This window comes from Xiphophorus hellerii, chromosome 12, assembly GCF_003331165.1.
Source record: "Xiphophorus hellerii strain 12219 chromosome 12, Xiphophorus_hellerii-4.1, whole genome shotgun sequence".
Lineage (NCBI taxonomy): Eukaryota > Metazoa > Chordata > Actinopteri > Cyprinodontiformes > Poeciliidae > Xiphophorus > Xiphophorus hellerii.
The window spans coordinates 13017939-13036657 of NC_045683.1; the positions used below are offsets into that span (position 1 = coordinate 13017939).

Here is an 18719-nt window from a genome sequence, read left to right on the forward strand (position 1 = left end):
TGTGAAGATGAAAGAAAAGAATACCTTCAGGATTCTTCATAAATCTGAAAAGTGCAACTTGCAAATGTATTACGGCGTCTTTACTTTGAAATGAAATTAAACACAGTCGCACAAATTTACTTTCAGAAGACGGCTGATAAGAGTCTGCTTCATGCAACTTGATGTCAAAACAAATACCCCTGTCCATTTAAATGCAACTTTCACACCCTCACATGATACTGATCTGAGTGAGCTTAAAGTGAGAAGTGGGATCACCATGGCAACATTCAACAACATTAAAGCAAGAAAATATGAGGACCACAGACTTTCATCTAATCTAGACAGGTAAAAAGTTAATCAGGAAAGCAGCCAAGAGGATTACTGTAACTCTGGAGAAGCTGCAGATATTCACAGCTCAGGTGGGAATGTCTGTTGCAAAGAATAAGCACAACTGGGTGAATGGGTGAAAATGTTGCAAAGGATGTAGAGACATATCCCAAAATATCTGGAAGATTAAAAAGGTGGATATAAAATAAATCACATTTTTTTATATTTTTATTAGTAAAAAGAGAAACCATGGATAATTTTCCTCCTACTTCATAGTTATTCATTACTTATGTTGACCTATTGTGCAAACTGGCAACAAAATACATTGAAGTTGATGGTAGTAATCTGAGAATATGTGAAAAGGTTCAGCCAGCAAGTATACTTGTGTAATTTACTGTAAACAGTGCAGATTTTTTTTTTTTTTTTTAAAGGGGCGGTAGGACCAAACAAGTTGAATCATGACTATTTTCTAATAGCTCATACCTGTCTAGGAACAAAAGACTCACAAACAGACATAAATAGTAACTAGAAAAAACTTGGCTTGTATTAGACAGCTGGGCCTTTTCTGCTCTTAGTGAATTTATTTTTAGACAGAAACTCTAACACCCCAATCTCCTCTCAGGCAGATCAAAAGGAAATCTATAATTATCTCAACATACAGGGATAAAGGCAATTCTGCATATAGTTAACATAATCACTTCAATACACACTTTAACAAATCCCCAAGATCAATGTTTAAGTGAGCCTTTTTTGTAAGGCAACTGGAAGCAAAATGTCCAACTGATTAGGAAAGACAAAGTATTCAGGCTAAGCTGGTTTGCTGGTAAAAAGAGGAACCTGCAGGAAAGTAACAGAAAATTGGGCAGATTTCCAATCTGCTAACAGGGTGCAGAAACAGACAGCTTACAGAAACACAGCAGTCTTCTTCTGAAATATTAAAAGCAGTTTACAAAGACAATGCACAAATGCAAAAAAAACAAATAGCATCTTCTTGCATATAAATATTCAGAACAGCTTACAAAAAACATCTAAGCTTTTAATCTTGCTTATGCTCCTACACTTAAAAAAGTGTATTTTTAAAACTATGTGTAGGGGAGGTGGAAAAGAGAAAAATAAAAGTATGGAGGTATTATTGCAAATGTCATGCACGCACTCATGAGCAGTATGTGCACAGAGGAGAGGTGGGGAAATTTGCAGCAACAACATGAGTCATTGCTCTACGCAACTCTTACAGGCAGAGCAAATTCTGTCTGCCTGCAGACATGTTTTTGCACATCCGCGCACCCTGAAGCGCATTTCTCTGCACAACTAATGACACGAGCACCTGTGTAAGCAAGCTACAAAATATAGCAATTTTAAAAAAGAGCTATGCGGTATAATATTGTGTACACAGGTGAAGCACCTTGATTCTACAGAGATGGTGTGTGCCTCAACAAAATTCCAAATTAGGCACTCTTACTCAGAACTAGAACAACCATCATAGCATAGCCTCTCTCTATTTTAGTGCAGAGCATGAACCCCCCCACCCCCAAAAAATAATGAATGCTAATGCATGCATGCTTGTAATCTGTGAATGATGCTCTGCAGAGTTAACACAAGGGAGAAAGGAAAACTCCTTAAGTATTCAATCAACTCTCAATGATGATGATCATATTTCTGAAAAATCTACTTTCTAAAGCAGATCGACCACATGATACAAACTTCAAGCTTTCAAATGCTTCATTATTAGGATAAAAGAGAAAAAATGCTCCAAGATTTAACATAATGAATTCTCTGATTTAAACATTTTCAGCATACATCAGATATGATTATTCAAGAAACTGATAAACCTTCCAACACTTTGCTATTATAATCCACCCTGTCAAGCCAGATGAGACTGCAAACAGAAACCGAAGACAAGCAACATTTTTAAAATGTAGAACTTAATTTAACCTCACCACAGACATATGAGCGTTTAAACATAGCTTTAAAGTCTCTGTTAGTACCTGCACAACTCAAACAGATAAGTTAGACTTACCCTGCTCACAACTGAAAAGTGCCACTTTAAAGAGGAAGTGTACAAAATGGCGCAGTCCGGATATGGGAACCTGCACTACTGTTCGTTTCTACTGACGCTGATTGCTTTTTACTGAAACTAAACCACAAGCTAGCAAACAGATCCTCTTTACATTCATCCTCTTATTCATAGAAGACGAAAACTACAGAGGATTGTGGAGGGAAACAACCAACATCAGGACCAGTTGAAGCAAAAGATGGTACCATCTGCTTTCTATTAGCTTACATTCAGACTAAAAACTTGAACATGCTTAAAAACCACCAATGCTTTGTAGGAAGTGACATCACTGAAGCGCTCCCATTTTCAACCAGTGTTTCAACACCGGAACAGATTGCACAGGGGCAAACAGGAGAAGCACACAATATCATGCAAAGCTTTTCGTTTAATCTCTTCGTTTTTGCAGCAAAACTAAAATAACACTCAACCGGCAACACACAAATTTCCAAGCACAACTGCCACAGTGAATATCCCTCACTCATCCCTCAGCTTTCACTGCTGAATAACAAGAAAACCACCGTCCCAGAGATTATGGCATTAAAACCTCTCTCCCTGCATGCCAAATCCAGACATATTAAACATTTGCTCCCCCTCATAAGCTGCAAGGTAAACAGCCCCATCCAGTGCCAGTCAGCAGCCTAGACGCTGACCCATTTCCCGACTCAAGCAGGTTACAGATTAACAGTGTTGGATGCCAGCAGGTGGAGGTGGAAGAGTGGGGTGAATGGTCTAAGTAGTGCAACCGAAACCACGTCAGCTGAGAAGCTCAAGGATCAAAGCCAGGGAAGTATAACAGGGTTTCAGCTAAGTCACGCTACAGATATGTCAAGAGACTTAGCACTTAAGAGCTTTAGTAAACTTTTGAGTGACAAAAATGTAGAGCAGCAGAGTAGGATGAAATGACAGAGAAAAGCTAGGATAAAAAAAGAAGAAGGAAGTGGAAGATAAAACACTGGAAGGCAGAGACAGGGACTCAAAGGGTCCCACAGAAAGTCTTGAAGCGTAGTGTGGGAACCAATCCCTGCACAGGATTAGACTACATCATTGTGTTTGTTTGCTCAGAAGAACTGTGATAACAACCTGCTATGCTCTAACCTGCAATGATGCTATTCACTCCTTTGTAGAAAGAAATCCAGAGTTTTCCAGACCTTGTTTAGGAAACATGTATTGTTATCAAGGTACATCTCATTGAATTACAATAATATGAAAAAGGTAATATATTTCAGAAACTCATGTAGATTTTCTACGCAGTGTGATATATCCTAAAGAATTTATTTCAGTTATTTTGAATAATAACTTAGAGCTAATGATAAAAAAAATTCCGTTTCTGAGCAAATGCCAAAAATACATGATACCAAAAAATAAAGAATCTTAGATACAGAAACACAGGACATTGACTCAATACTAGTTGGGGCTCCTTCTATATGAATTAATGCAACAATGCAGTGTGGCATGGAGGTGATTAGCCTGTGGCTCTCCTGAGGTGTAATGGAGGTTCAGATTGACTATATGCCATAGAGTCTAATACCTCACTGAAGGAGGTATTAGACTCCTTAAATGAGTCTAATACCTCATTTAAGGAGGTATTAGTACTTTTGGCAGAGTGGGTAGGTGTCAAGTCCTGTTGGAAAATGTGAAAATCAGCATTTACATGTAGCTTGCCAGAGAGAAACATTAAACTTTCCGACAAATGTCTGTGCTTTATTTGCACTTAAGATGACACAGTGGACCAACACCAGCAGGTGACCTGGCTCCCTTGCCCATCATGGATTGTAAAAACTGTCTGTCCCTCTCAGAAATGTAGCTCCCAAAGATAAGACCAAAATGTACCCTCATCTAAAAAAAGAACTTTGGATCACTCAGAAATAGTCTGTTCCTTCTTCTCTTGAGACCAGATGACAAACTTCTAACATCTTTGCTTCAGGAGTGATTTAACAGAAGGAGCAGAACAGAACAATGTAGAGCATGAACTAAATAGATCTGTATGTGGTGGCTATCAAGGCTTTGACTCCAGTCCAGTCCACATTTTGTGAATCTCCTCTGAACTCGAAAATGGTATTTTGCTTCGAACCTACTAAAGGCTGTTTTCTACCAAAGCTGTTCTTCCATCCAACATTCTATTAAAATGTTTGGATAGCACTCTGAACAACTAGCTCCATTAGCAAGGGCATCTTTTCTCCTTCTCAAGGATTTTATTTGCCATCTTCTGAACAGACAATATTGCATCATTAAAAATAATTTTAAATTGCTTTCATTTTTAGTGGTCTGATTAAATATTCTAGCTTCTTAGAAACAAGATATTGTGTAATCATTATCTTTCAGTCATAAAAGTGTGAATGAAAAATAGTAAACAGTTGAAAGATATCACTATTTATGAAGAGTCCTTTTAATATGCGAGCTGTGTATTTTAAATTGAATTAGCAAAATAATTTTACGTTTTAATTATTTTTGCATGTTTACTGTACACACCTGCTTATTCCCATCCACTGTGATTATTCAAACATTCGTCTTTGCTAAGGCATTTTCTTGTTTTGTTGAAGATTTTTTGGACTTAAAGAATAATCTCCAAGACTAGACACTGCACTGAGTCAGTCTTTCTCCAGGCTAATGACAGTAAAGAGGATGTGAGGATGATACGCTTACAAACACTAAAGCTGTTAGAGTGCTGCATTAGGGGAAAAAATTCTGCAAACCATAACAATATTACAACAGATTACATTTACAGTGATCCTTAAAGTTTATATTAAATAGCAGGAAAAGCAATAAAAAACATCAGTGAAAAAAAAAAATCCATTTCTTTGCATGCAGTTATGCTACCTCAGAATTAGTTGAATATTTCAAAGGCACATTTTAAGATGATGATGTGGGATATCAATAGAATAAACAGGTTTGAACTCAAACACTAATGTATTATTTTCCTGCAGAATGAAACTCACCACATTGACGTAGGCCGTGGGAGACGAATTGGAGTTGGACCGACTGTGATATAAGCCATAGTTCCCAATGAAGTTCCGTCTAACCTCTGCAGAACTGTGCCTGGAATAAAAATAAGAAACATATATTTGTAAGGCTTTATGATGATAAGGCAGAAAAAAGAAAATTAGCATCATTTATCTGTGCTGTAGATGCACCAAGAAATTAGCTTCCGTTCAGCCAACACACCATATGCAAATACTCTATGTTGCATTAACAACAACACTCCGTGGTTTGGAAGTTGCCACTGAGTGAAGACATTCCTCATCTGTGGAATGTTTGAAAATAAGTCAGACAAGGCAACAAACTGTTTTGGGAGAAATTGTTGTTTCATTTTACTTTAGACTTTTATTACTAGAGTTTACTAAAACAAATATTCAACTGTTATTTGTCATTCATAAAAGAAAACTGGAGCTGGCCAAAAATCAATTTTGAAGATCACATATAAAAAAAAATAAAATTATTGTTTATAAAATGGCCACAAAATCTTACATTAGTGCATTTCTGACTTGATACAGATACAGACTTTACAAAAAACTTTCTGAAAACCTCATCCATTTCCTTCAGAAAGAATGTATCTTTAAATGACATTAGATCCAAATTTTGTCTAAAACACATTGGGTTCCATTAATTTTTGAGTTGGATTATCTATGCTTTTGCTTCCACTAGCAAATTTCAACTGACATTGAAATGCTTTGTCAAGTTGAAAATAAACCAGCTTTGGATTAAATGATGGGGCTCTGATTCAAGGGTCAAACCAAGCAGGAAATCAACATGACAGATGGATAAAGGAGTATTCAGAAATGTTGGGCAGACAGTGTTTGTCTGTGCTTTCCTAGAGCTACCCCTATAAAAGGAAGGGAGAACAAGAATTGGGAGACAGTGCCCCAGTTTGTTCCTCACATTCCACATCCTCAGAGTGGGTTCATCGTCTATTTTTTCATAATTAATCTACCATGTCATAGGAGATTGGAGATTGACCAAACCTTCCACAAAAAATCCTTTACTTGTGTCAGGTTTGATAAGTGCCTGTGTTACTTATCAAATGTCAGAAGTGCTTTATTGTGATACATCCACACAGCAAATATTTAAAGGGCAAAAGACTTGAGCAAATGAGTCACACTGCTGGCTGCTTCCCCTCTGGTCAGTCTCATGAGTTTGTTAAGCCTGTTGTAACATAACTGTTACTAATTATCTCCACAAACCATAGACAACAAAATGTTAGGAGAGCGTGTCAGAACACTAAAACCTATGAAGCTGTAGTAAAAAACATTATGTGCAGATAGGAAAGACAGCTTCATTCAGCTTCATTTGCATGTAAACACAGTTAATGTCATATAAGATCCAATATTGCTTATTAGTTTCTTGACATATCTGCTCTCACAATACAACTGCTGATCATTATTGAAGGCGTTCAATTCCTGTTCCACTGTCCCTATAAATCACGATATAAGCTGAGTCAGTACAATAAGGTCAAGACATGGGTGGTGTGCAAACAAATCTACACAAAGAGCAAAGTCCAACAGGGCAGCGGTATTTATTCAAACATATAGCCGCATTGCCACTGAAATAAATGGTTGAATAAAAAGATTTAAGACAACGGTTAGCAAAACACCACTGGAAACTAAGATTAAAACAGTTGTATAGGGTGAGCTCAAGAAATACACCAAAAATGGGATCATAAAGCTATTACCACGGACAAATAACAGCACATACACACACATCCTGTTTCCACAAGAATTATTCGGTGAATTGCAATTACAAGGCCAAACAATGAAACTCTGCAGCTTGTACTAATGCAAAAGTTGCTTTGAAATCATCAGAACCGACCCCCACAACAGTGCGCACACACAGTCTTACAACCTGACTCTGCAAACAACCACAATGCTGTTGGTCACTTAACTGGTTTATCGAAGCAGCATGTTTGCACCTTGCACCAAAGCAGACCGGCTAATGATTGTGTCAGGAACTTATTGTGCTCTTCAAGCTCACCATATACTTCTTATGCTTCTGATTTCTGAGAGGAATGCCACAACCCATTTAGTCCCTTACAAAAGTATGTACACACCTTGTTGCTCTATTACAGAACTTACAAGTAAAATACCACGAGGTGTGTGGTAGAAATGTCAAAATATTCGCAAAAGCTTAAGAGAATTGAATATTTAAGAAAACTAAAATTTAAGAAAGATTCAAGTCATTTCTGGTTTGTGCCCTACAAGACTCATACAGTGCTTATGAGAAGTATCAATCCCCTGATCTAGGCAGATTTACACATTAACCACATTCCTTCCATTTCTTGATGATTTAACTGAACTTCATGGGGTGCTCAGTATGCTAGATTTTTTTTTTTGTATCCATCTCCTGAGTGATACTTTCAATAACCTTTTCTCTGATCTCCTTGGAGTGTTCTGATGTCTTCATTCCATAACCACAGTCAGGAATATTGTTTAACCAGTGCATGGACCTTCCAGACACAGATGTCTTTGGACTAAAATCACTGCATTCAGAAAATCTCCATTCTACCCCTTGTGAAACCACTAGCTCTAATTGGTTGGACTTAGGTCAGTTGATTTAGGTCAGTCACTTTGAAAACGGTAAGTGATGCAATTACTTATTTTTGTGTCAAATATTCATGGTTATTCTGTAAATGATTTTATTGCAAATTCTGTTGATTAATTGCAAAAATAAATGAAAAGGGTGAAACATTAAGGGAGGTGAATACTTTTTATAGGCCTTTCTTGTATTAAGTCAAACTGACTTGCCTTTGAATTATAAATTCTGCTTGTATAATTTACCAGATCAATATGAAAATGTATACGTTTAGACTTTAGACTTATTTTTCTAGTTTACCCTGTTAACATAAAAACTTTGAAACAAAAACAGTATTTCTTTTTAATAATGTTTTATTCTTTGGTGCTTAAGCTGAGTTTTTATAAAAGACAACTAAAAATCTGAAAGATCACTCCCTTAACTCCCTTAGAAGACATCCTTAGTACAAAGCAACCTCCTAACAACACTGGCATTAATTCCTTTCTGCATGTTTCATCAGTCCTACAAAGACCAAAATGATTCAACCTACAATTCAATACAAGTCATGTATAAAAATGTATAATTTGTAGGCACAAAATCTTGCAGGCATGCACAGGGGAGATTGTTAGGTCACAAACAATGACTGACATTAGGGGCCTGTCTATAAAAAGACCAGGGAATGAAAACTGTAATCAGCTCTTGCCAGTAGAACCAAGCTGACATTATTTTACCACTGGTAAGCAAACAGCTTCTGACAGCAGGCAACAGCTGTCTCTCTCTTCAGCGGGCCTCTCCCTGGGCATCTTTTGTCATATAAAAGCTAAGCTCCAGTCAAGAGGATAAAAACAAAAGCTTTGGATTTTGTCATTTTACCAAAAGCAGCTTGCATCAAAACTTCTGAAAAAAAACCCATGAGTTCTTGTGAGGATCCAAACCCAGAGTCAAGACTTCAAGTGAAGAAGTATTTGACAATTTGAAGTACATCTGGAGCTTTTGGATGACAGGACAAGAAGTCCATGAAATCTATAAATGAGGTCAAAACCAAACTGCCAAAAGAAAAAAAATGTAACCACTTTGGTCTAAAAAAGCTGTTCCTGGGATGTTAAGCCTCATCAAAACACAAAATCTCTGCCTTACTGCAAATCTCTGAAAATAGTCAAAGTGGCACTCTCTAAAACACACACTTCATCACTGTTCCTTCAATGACATAATGTCATCTGAACTTAAAAAGAAAGTAATAAAAACAAGAATATTTCAACAAATCAGACACTAGCTAATTAAACTGAAAATATGTCAATCGGTCATGTTCACAGGCCAAGTCTTAGATTTCCGTCTTATTGGATGAAAATCAATGAGTCTGCCAATAATACCTAATTTCTACAGGGTATATATTTAATTTCTGCAATACTTTATATGTAATAGAGATGTAACAATTTCAAAATTTTGCATTACATGTTTGTGTTGTATGTAATATTTTCACCATATTTATCAATATTGTCATCAGACATTTATAAAAGTCACAATAAAGGAATTCACAAATGAACTACAGTTTTTTATGGCAGTGGGTTTCTGATATGTGTGACATGGGCAACCACCCAGGGTGGCATCTTGTGGGTCCTAATGCATCCTCCAAGTCTCAGACTGGAGTACCTGTCCCTGATATCTGAAATCACTATCTTGCTCCAGCACTCACCACTCTGTATACAGTGGACTCAGTTATAGTCAATAGATGCAGCAATCAGCCTTTTCCTGACCAATATTGATTAGGAGGTCTGACCTGCTAATTCTGGCCAATCTCAATGTTGTTTTTCAGGACAATAAGACATACAAGCTCATCTTTTTAAACAGACAGATAGATCTTTAGAGAATTTTTCCATTCTCTCAAGATTTTTTCAGACCATGTGGGAGCCTCATGGCAATATAGTGGGCATGTGCAATAGAGCAAAGCATTTTTAACAATAATTTCAATGCATGCACAGCTTTCATGTGAAATATTTATGGCATGTAGACCATGTCCTTCACCTCTCCCTAGTTTCAAACTGGTAAGCTTACCCGCTTGTGAAATCCAGTGCTGTGATAATGACAGCATGAGATTGTCACTGGAGGACAAATTCCTAAAATGATCATCCTTCGTCATAGTGGTGAGATTTCCGAAATGTGTCAGGAAATTTTCCATGATACCTCATCTCAGCATATGTTGTGGGCCTAAAATCATCTATGCATCTGAGTAGAAACAAGCTGAGAGTTTTTTGTTATGTCACATATGGCAGGCCTACACTTGCTGTTTGAGTGTATGGTGGGTTCCTGTCAGCGTTTCTGGCATCATTCCCAAACCTCTCCTTCAAGCTGAATGTGAACCATCACTGCTTGTTTGGGGCTTTTGTTTTATAAAATGTTTATAAGTTGCAAATGTGGTGCTTTAAAGTGTGTTTTTTCCACATGCAACTTCATCCTACTGCCACATATTTAGGTACTTGTAAATCAGATATGATTTCGAATTAACATTTACAGTTTCCCTGAGGCACTGAACACAGAGACATTTAACATATTTCTTAAACCACTCACAGGCTTCTTAGTCACACACACACACATGAAAAAAGGTAAACCTCCTTAAGAGAATTTCTTAAACCTTCTACTTTACACAATGCTAAAGGACTCATTTCTTTAAATTGTGAGTTTAACATTTGTCCACTTACCCATCTGTTTCTGTTTCAGCTGTTGCTGAACTGGAGAGCTCCTTCATTGACAGACTGCTGCATCCTAGGTGCACACAAGTGCTTTATTGCAGGTCCTGTCTTCAAGCACCTATATGATTTTATTACCATGACTGTTCCCAATAAACTCAAAAGGTTATTGCTGTTACATGCAGTTTTTGTCATATTAGATAACATACACATTATCTAAAATAACAGGAATAAATAATGCTGTTTTAGCATTTTTTTACAAACATGCATATAATACGCATTTTGGTTTCTTTAAATCACCCCGCTAAGTTGCACAATTCATTTAATCTGAGTATGTTATTTTAATAATTGTACAGAATCTTTATTCTTATGTTCTAAATTTGTTCTTGATGCACATTTTTTTGTTGTTGTTGTTTTTTTTGGGGGGGGGGGGTTGCCTTAATGTGAATATACATGTTCCAACTTACTTTAACTTGCTGCTGTGACATCTGAATTTCCCCACTGTTTGACAATAAAGGATATTTCTAATCAGTTATGGTCATGCATAGAAACTAACCTACAATGCTAAACCCGAAACTGGCCCCTACATTCTCCAGCAGAAATGGAAAGCCAATATGATATCTGCTCCAAATATAAGAAGATATTTTCTACAAGAAATTAGAAATATTTAATGGTGCACAGATACTTCTTAAAAATGTAACATAATAAAAGTGCTGGAATTATTTAATTTTATTCAGTTAATGGTTTATTATTTTAGTTTTTAATACATTTGTATTTTTGTATATGTATTTCATGTTTCAAGATTTATTTTAAAGCAATTATATGGTGACTTTCATTCCTCAGGCGTGAAACATTTAAGAAGCTGATCCTTTATTATTTATTTTTTAATCTATACATTTTAAAAATATTTTATCAAACATAGAGTTTTATTCATCCATCAATTTGCTATTTACTTCCAATTATCTGTAAAACAAACCATGTAAGAAATTACAATAATTCTGCTCTAAAGACAATATAAAAGTGGCTGAATGATTGTATTTCTTTCCATTGTTTGAATAATAATTTTGTTTGTTTGTTTATTAAATTTTAGGTTTTGTTTATATTTATTCAACTTGTATAATATAATATTACTTAAAAAACACAAAGAGTTTTATATCATTTCAACTTTTTTTCATTCAATTATCTTTCAAACAGAACTGAAGTGAGAGAAATTCCTGTCCTATAAACTTTATGCACCGTAGCCTTAATGTAAAAAGAATAACAGCTTGGGGGAAGACTTCTACTATTTGTTAGCGAATTCTTAAAGTATAACTGATAATGTCTTAGATCAATTTAAAGATGTAAACAAAACTATTAATTTTACTCCTAACGAGTCAGCTCCTGAGAGAATTTGTTCTGAAAACTGTCTGCAGTCCTATTCGTTTGTCTACGAGAGGAGTGTTTCCCTAAACCTTAAAATCCTTCTCCTTAGAATCAAAGTTCTCTCTTTTAATCTAAGCCAAGAAGAAAAGACAGGAGATCAAGAAAAGCAGAGTGGCATAGACAAGAGAAGTGAGAGGACCAAATACATGGCCCCCTCTGTATGTCTCATCCTATCATATGTCTCCAGACTTAATGAGTCTTACTGCTATCGGCAACATCACAACTCAACTTCCTCTCGAAGGGAGGCACACACTAACATAGCCATCATTTGCAAGAATTGTGTCGCTGGAGGCTTCAAGTGAAAACCTGGGTCCAAAAGAGACTTTCATAAAAATAAAGGCAGAATTTGCTTAAAGTTTCTTGGATTTGAAGAGATATGTTTATTTCAGTCTTTTACTGAGAAGTACTAGAGCGGCCCACCAACAGACCTGGTGGTCAACAGATGACATCTGCCGAAAACCCATAGGAAATCAGATGAAACACAATCCAGAGCCCCCCTCTCCACTTAGAAGTATTGAACAATAGAGGCTGCATGCCCACAGCTGTCCTCACACCTGTTACCATATGCTCTTAAATCACATCAAGTTCAAATGGAGATTGTTAAATATTTACTACTTTTTCCAGCTAAACTCAGCAGTCATCTCTTATATGATGAATGTTTTGCATTTGTTAACAGGCAAACTTCTTCTCCATTCCCCTTTTTTCGGTGCCTATATCAAGAAACACATTTCCTGTCCTAACTGAAAACTGAAGTGATACCAGTGAGTGATCGTGTGTTCTCAGTTTGTAGGATTTCCTTCGCACATGCTGTGCTGATAGAAAGATGTGGAGGCACGGAGGTGCTCCTGAGACTATAGAATATGTATGGGGTGTATAAACAAAAGATTGTTTCAGCCTGATAAGCACAACGAAACCATGTCCACAAATGTGTATCAGTGTAAATGATAAGAAAAAGATATTTCCATCTTACTCTAACTCTAGAGTTTCAACTTGTGGCTGTTGTTCCTCTTTGTGACTGGCTCTTCGTGACTGGCTTTCCAAGTCCCCTTTGGTTTATTGCTGTATTTAGCAGGTATTTGGCCAATGCACCCAAAGTTTAAAATTAAATCAATGAGATATGTTTATTTCGTTCATCAACTTCAACTTCTAAAAGGCCCCTCAGAGGGACCACTACTCCCAAAGCAACATAAAAAAACTATTACAGTTTACAGTTGAACTCAGGGACAAAAACACTACATGTCCTGTGAGCTGATGAAACTCAATTTGAAGTGTTTGATAATGTTTGTTACAGTTGGAGAGGAAAAGGGAGAACTTGCATGACTTAGAACACCTTCCCAACTGTCAGGTACGAAGGGGACAACATCATGTTTTAAGTATATTTTCCTGCAGGAAGGACTGGTGTACCTCACAAAACAGATGGTATCATGAGGAGACATTATTGTAGGAAAATATTGAGACAACATTTCAAGATAAGCTTAGGGAAAAATAGCTCTTCAAAATAAACAACTGTGCTAAACACACAACCAAATTAGTTACAAAGAGGCCTAAGGAAATAAAGGTTTTAAAGTTGCCATCATGAAGTCCTAATCAGCAATACCCAGAACATTTCTGGGTGTTGCTGAAATTGTGTGTGTGAGCATGGTGGCTAACAAAACTGACTCACTTGCACCAGTTCTGTCATAAGAAATGACACAACTAAATGACACAACCGAATAAATGACAGCAAACTTGTGAGAAGCTTGTGGAAGGATATTCAAAATGTTAGACCCAAGCAATACAGTTCAAAGATAAATCTAGAAAAACTAAGGAAAAGTATGCCAACTTCTGACCAACATGCTGCCAGATAATTGGGGAAAAGCTAGACAATGTCCAAACAGTCTAAATCTGATCTAAAATGAGAAAAGATTATTTATAAGTGGTAAAAATGTATAACAGATGCCAAGTAGCTAATTCATCCTGAAATCAGACTTTATGTGATATCTAAATATAATGCTTAACATATAAAGCCTGACAACTAATTCTTGGCTAAAAGTGGGTCATCAACACAACAACAAACTGAATGAGATGCTGTGGTGGGGCTAAACCAGAAAACCTCAAGGAACCAAAATAATTTTGTAACAAAGAGTAAGCCAAAAGTGTCCTTATATGTGAGAACATGATAGTCATACAGAATAAAATCTTTTTTGTTGTAAAAACATTTTACACTTCATAGACTTTATCTTGCTTTATTTTAATCCACTTTAGTAGTTTGTAAACATTAGGTTTACCTTAAACAGTAAAACAAAATCCACAAGGAAGTGGCACTACACTAGTCGGAGGCACCATTTTCCCATGACATGGCCATGGATGTGATGGCAGAAAAACTGAGTGTCTGAGTATTAGTCAAGGTGGCTAGAATACAAATAAATCACTCTGATAGAATAGAATAGAATAGAATAGAATAGAATAGAATAGAATAGAATAGAATGAACTCTTTTTGCTATCCCTTTGTGGGAAAATGTAACTGTAACCGCAGTGACAAACAAATAAAATAGAAACTGTATAGTAATATCAAACAAAAAAGGTAAGATAACTAGAATTCTAATTAAATAGCAAATGTAGAAGATGTAGATTTTAAGGAATGTACAGATGATTGGGATAAAATAAAATAAAAAAATACAAAATGTGCTGTTTAATTGTTGATTATTGAAACGTGTGTAAGAAGAGCAGAAATGTAAACAGCTTATTGAGTGAGAAACAGCTGCAGGGAGGAAAGACCCACAATAATGCTCTTATGTCCGTTTAAGATGCAGAAGCCTGTTACTGAAGGAGAACTCCAGTGCTGTAACATGCAATGAGTGGGAGAGATTGTCCAGGAGGGTGTTCCTATTCTTTACCCTTTACCACCTCCACTGGGTCGAGAGGGGAATCCTAGGACTGACCTGGCCTTCCCGATCAGTAATCAAATTGCATTATAGTACCAATTCCAGTAGCACTTGCTAAAGCAACAGCAGATGCATGAACAGTTTAACATATAAGTTTGCAGCCTTTATCAGAGGTTTCCTTATCTCATATTATATTTCCTCTAGCTTCTTTGCACTATACCATCTCCAAACAGATCACAAGGAAACATGTGGGGCTTCATTCTAGAAAGCATTCCTGGAAGAATGAATTTTCCATAATCTGACAACTCTTCTCTATCTAATGTTTACAGATTTGCTCTGATAAGAGTTTACCAGCCCTCTCTTATTAAGTTGTTTTTCAGGTTTTTCTTTCTGACATGAGGTATTTGCAGTGCTCTAAAGAGGAAAAATATACCTCCACCTTAGACTTTTTTGCACTATAGCTTATTTCATTGGGATTTTATGTGAGAGGTACACAGTGCACAGTCAGCAAAGGAAACAAGTACGTACTTTTTAAGCAAATAAAATGTAGAAATGCTTTGCAAGCATATCACATTTACCCCCACTTACTCCGACACCCCTAAATAAAACCATAAGGTACAACTAACGGCCTTCAGAAGTCACCAAAATAGTAAATGTGAGTCTACCTGTGGTTAATGTCAGTATAAATACAGCTGTAACATGAAGGTCTCAGAAGGTTGTTAGTGAACAATAGAGAACAAACAATACCATGAAGATCCATGAAACACAACAGACAAGTTAGAGGTGAGGTGAACAAACTTAAACCAGGTTAAGATAAAATAACAATCTATGGAACAACTGCAATAAGAACACCTTCGTTGAGAGAAAGCTGATTTGAAGCAACATAAAACATTATTAAACCGCAACAACTAAAAATTTCTTAACTGCTAATCGGTGCAAACTGCAGAGTTTTATTGCATTCAAATGGTTCAGTAAGGCTTAATGAAACTACGCAGTCAATACATACAGTAAATCTGTTCAAACACCTTGCAATACTACAGTATCACATGGTCTAGCCAGCCCAGATGCTGGCTCATCACTGCATTCAGGCTCTGGCCCAACTTCTCTCTGATCTCCCAACCGCTGAGCTCAGCTCTGCACAGCGCAGCACAAAAACAGAGAACCACGATTTCTCCTGGCTATTTCAATCAGCAATGCAGCTCTATTATTACTGCGCATGGGGAAACAAAGAAGAGATCCCACTGACCATTGACCTACTCGTTCATTTGCAAATACTGCGGAGAATTATTACTTTCACCGCAACAAACCAAAAGGGAAAAAAGAAAATACTTTGGAATCAATATGAAGAAAACATAACCCCTGCTCTATATCCACTTTCACAATGTGAATGAACGCCAGTGCACTGTCAGACTTCTGCAATATTACACAAAACACACAAGCTTTTGAGTCACTGCAGGTCTAATCATAATAGAAGTCAAAAACAGAGAAGGAATGGGACACAATAGACTTCCATATGCATACTTCCTTCCCACCTGGTCAGCTTCACAGTAGGAACTATGATCACACATCCCTCATTTATACCAATTCCCTGGACTTGTCAGAGCTAACTCACCACAGGAAATGATCACATTAGAATCTGCATGGTCAAGAAAAGGAAATGACACTCATGGACAGATGTAAAGCACAAGGTTCGTTTCCTAAATTTATACCATTTTCTGGGACAGAAAAAAAGTATCGAAATAAGAGTGAACTTGGTAACATTGTCAATATTACCAAGCCTGTCGTAACAGGTCTTAATAAGGCTTCCAGTAAAGTTGTAGAAAAGTTGGGACAGTTGATAGCCCTTCAGGCTGCCTTTTTCCGGGACAGAGTGAAACAACCTGCAGCTTTTATTATTCACAACATGTGGCTGCCTGCTCCGCGCTGAACAAACTGCACCCTCCCATTATTCCTCTGCAGCTTTACATTCACTCTTTTCATCCCGAAGGATCAAAACAAGTCATAAGGTTTTAGTTTTTCCTTACCTGTTGATCTTCAGAGCGAAAGCCCGTCGCTCTGCGCTGCCGAGCGAAGCCATGCGCGGGTCTGAGGTCCAGTCCAGCGGATCCGGCTGTGGTGCTTCCTGGCGGTGTCGCCTCGCCCACCTCCTCGCTGTCACTGCTTCCCCTCCTACTGATCAACTGTCAGAAGCTCATTTGAGCTGCGGCGGAGGCAGCAGCAGCTGTCCGGGGTGGAAACTTCCGCATGTGCTTTGAGGTATCCCGTCGAGGGAGTAAGTGCGAGATAGAGGGAGTCAGACTGACACCGGCGGCGAGGGAGAAGGAGGAGGACGAGGAGGAGGAGGAGGAGGAAGAGAATGGGACAGACAGGGTGGATGCATGAGGCACATGCGCTCCCTTGCTGCTGACATGAGCGTTGCCAGACATTTATTTATTTATTTATTTATTTATTTATTTATTTACTAGATAAATTTATTTGAAATGATTTACTCTAGTCCTCAACACAGATAGACTAAAATACTCATTTAATGTCAAACATGTTACCTTCTCAAGAGGAGTACAAACTCTATATATTTTGCACAAACCGCTTACTAATTAAAATGGCTAATTTGTCATCTTGCTCTGCCTGTGTTCCTTGCATACAAAAGAGTAGGCTACCACAGAAATGTCTTACAATATGTTTTTTCAATATATATATTTGTATATTATTTTATTTAAGAAAAGTACGGAACCCCGTTATGCATAACAATTTAAAAGGGTTTAACGTAAATAAAAATGGAAATAGTGAGAAAAGTTGTCTTTCTTGTTTAAAAGGCATTTGAGGCATGTGGGAAGATTTTATTTCACCCCAATCTGCCTTTTGTGAGTGTACTGCGCAAAAGTCTTACCTACTTTTGCGCGGTGGTATTTTAAAGTGGCCTGGCTAATAGTTTTTCTCGTTTTACTTAACACTTTCTCAATAACTTCTACAAATTTTGGCTGCTTTTTTGTGGATTATTGCAGCTTTAAACGGCTCTTGGTTAAATCCCCACTTTACTACTTTGTACCCTCCATTTTGTTGGTGGGTTGAACCATTTCTAAAAGAAACATTTTAGAAAACCCTTAGAAAGCACAACTATCCATAAGAAGCTGTAAGTTATCTTACTTCATATTCATCCAAATTGATACACTCAATAATTTTCATACTGTATGTGTTGTATATATTAACCTATAACATAATTTTGACCTGCTTCGCGTTTTCAGATCGGAAAGGAAACAAATAATGATCTAATAAAAATAATTGTTTTGAGCTTGACTGAGCTGCAGTGTATGAGTTGTATATGTTATCCTATTGGCATCATACTGACCTCCTACTCAAATCACATTTGAAGGTTTAATATTGCTTTTGATAAATAATCTTTACAGAAAATTAGAAAAAGAACTCTCTTATATGAAGCACTTTTGTTATTATCATCATATGTTAAAATGTCTATATTTAGATTGACTGTTGATATTCCTTTATTTTAAAAAATAAAAATAATATAATACATAAATAATAAAATAACTTAACTAAATATGACAAACTAAAATAAACAATTGTGATTGATAAATATAATTTTTATGCAATGTCTTGAAAGACCATTATAATGTATTAGTAAGAACAATATTTGCACATTTCCCCTATCATTTTAGTGCTGCCTTTTGGAGTGCTGCATTTTATTCCTGCCATGAGAATGAGTTCAGTAAGAACATTTAAAATGTTTTTGTCGACATCTTCTGGTTGATTTATGTCACTGTGTACATTGATTAAGTCCGTTGGTTCTGTCAAACCATTGCCAAAACAAGCTGAAAAACGAAATTCTCGTGTATTTAATTTCGAAAACAAGTTTTGATTTTTAAAACTTGCAGC

The 18719-nt window shown here is 36.7% G+C and overlaps 1 protein-coding gene across 2 annotated transcripts in view; it reads right to left on the reverse strand.

The window, feature by feature from the left end:
• The window catches only part of dock8 (dedicator of cytokinesis 8), a 62766-nt gene extending 45624 nt beyond the window's left edge, over nucleotides 1–17142 (reverse strand). Inside the window, exons 1-2 of one of the 2 annotated variants that reach the window (XM_032578367.1) lie at nucleotides 16856–17142; nucleotides 5296–5395 (exon numbers count right to left, since the gene is read on the reverse strand). In XM_032578367.1, the coding sequence (XP_032434258.1) occupies nucleotides 5296–5395; nucleotides 16856–16908 (153 nt within the window). In that variant the 5' untranslated portion in view covers nucleotides 16909–17142. Of the gene's footprint in view, nucleotides 1–2323; nucleotides 2573–5295; nucleotides 5396–16855 lie in introns of those variants that run through there. The other variant, XM_032578368.1, reaches the window with a different exon arrangement.
• Nucleotides 17143–18719: the final 1577 nt, after the last annotated feature.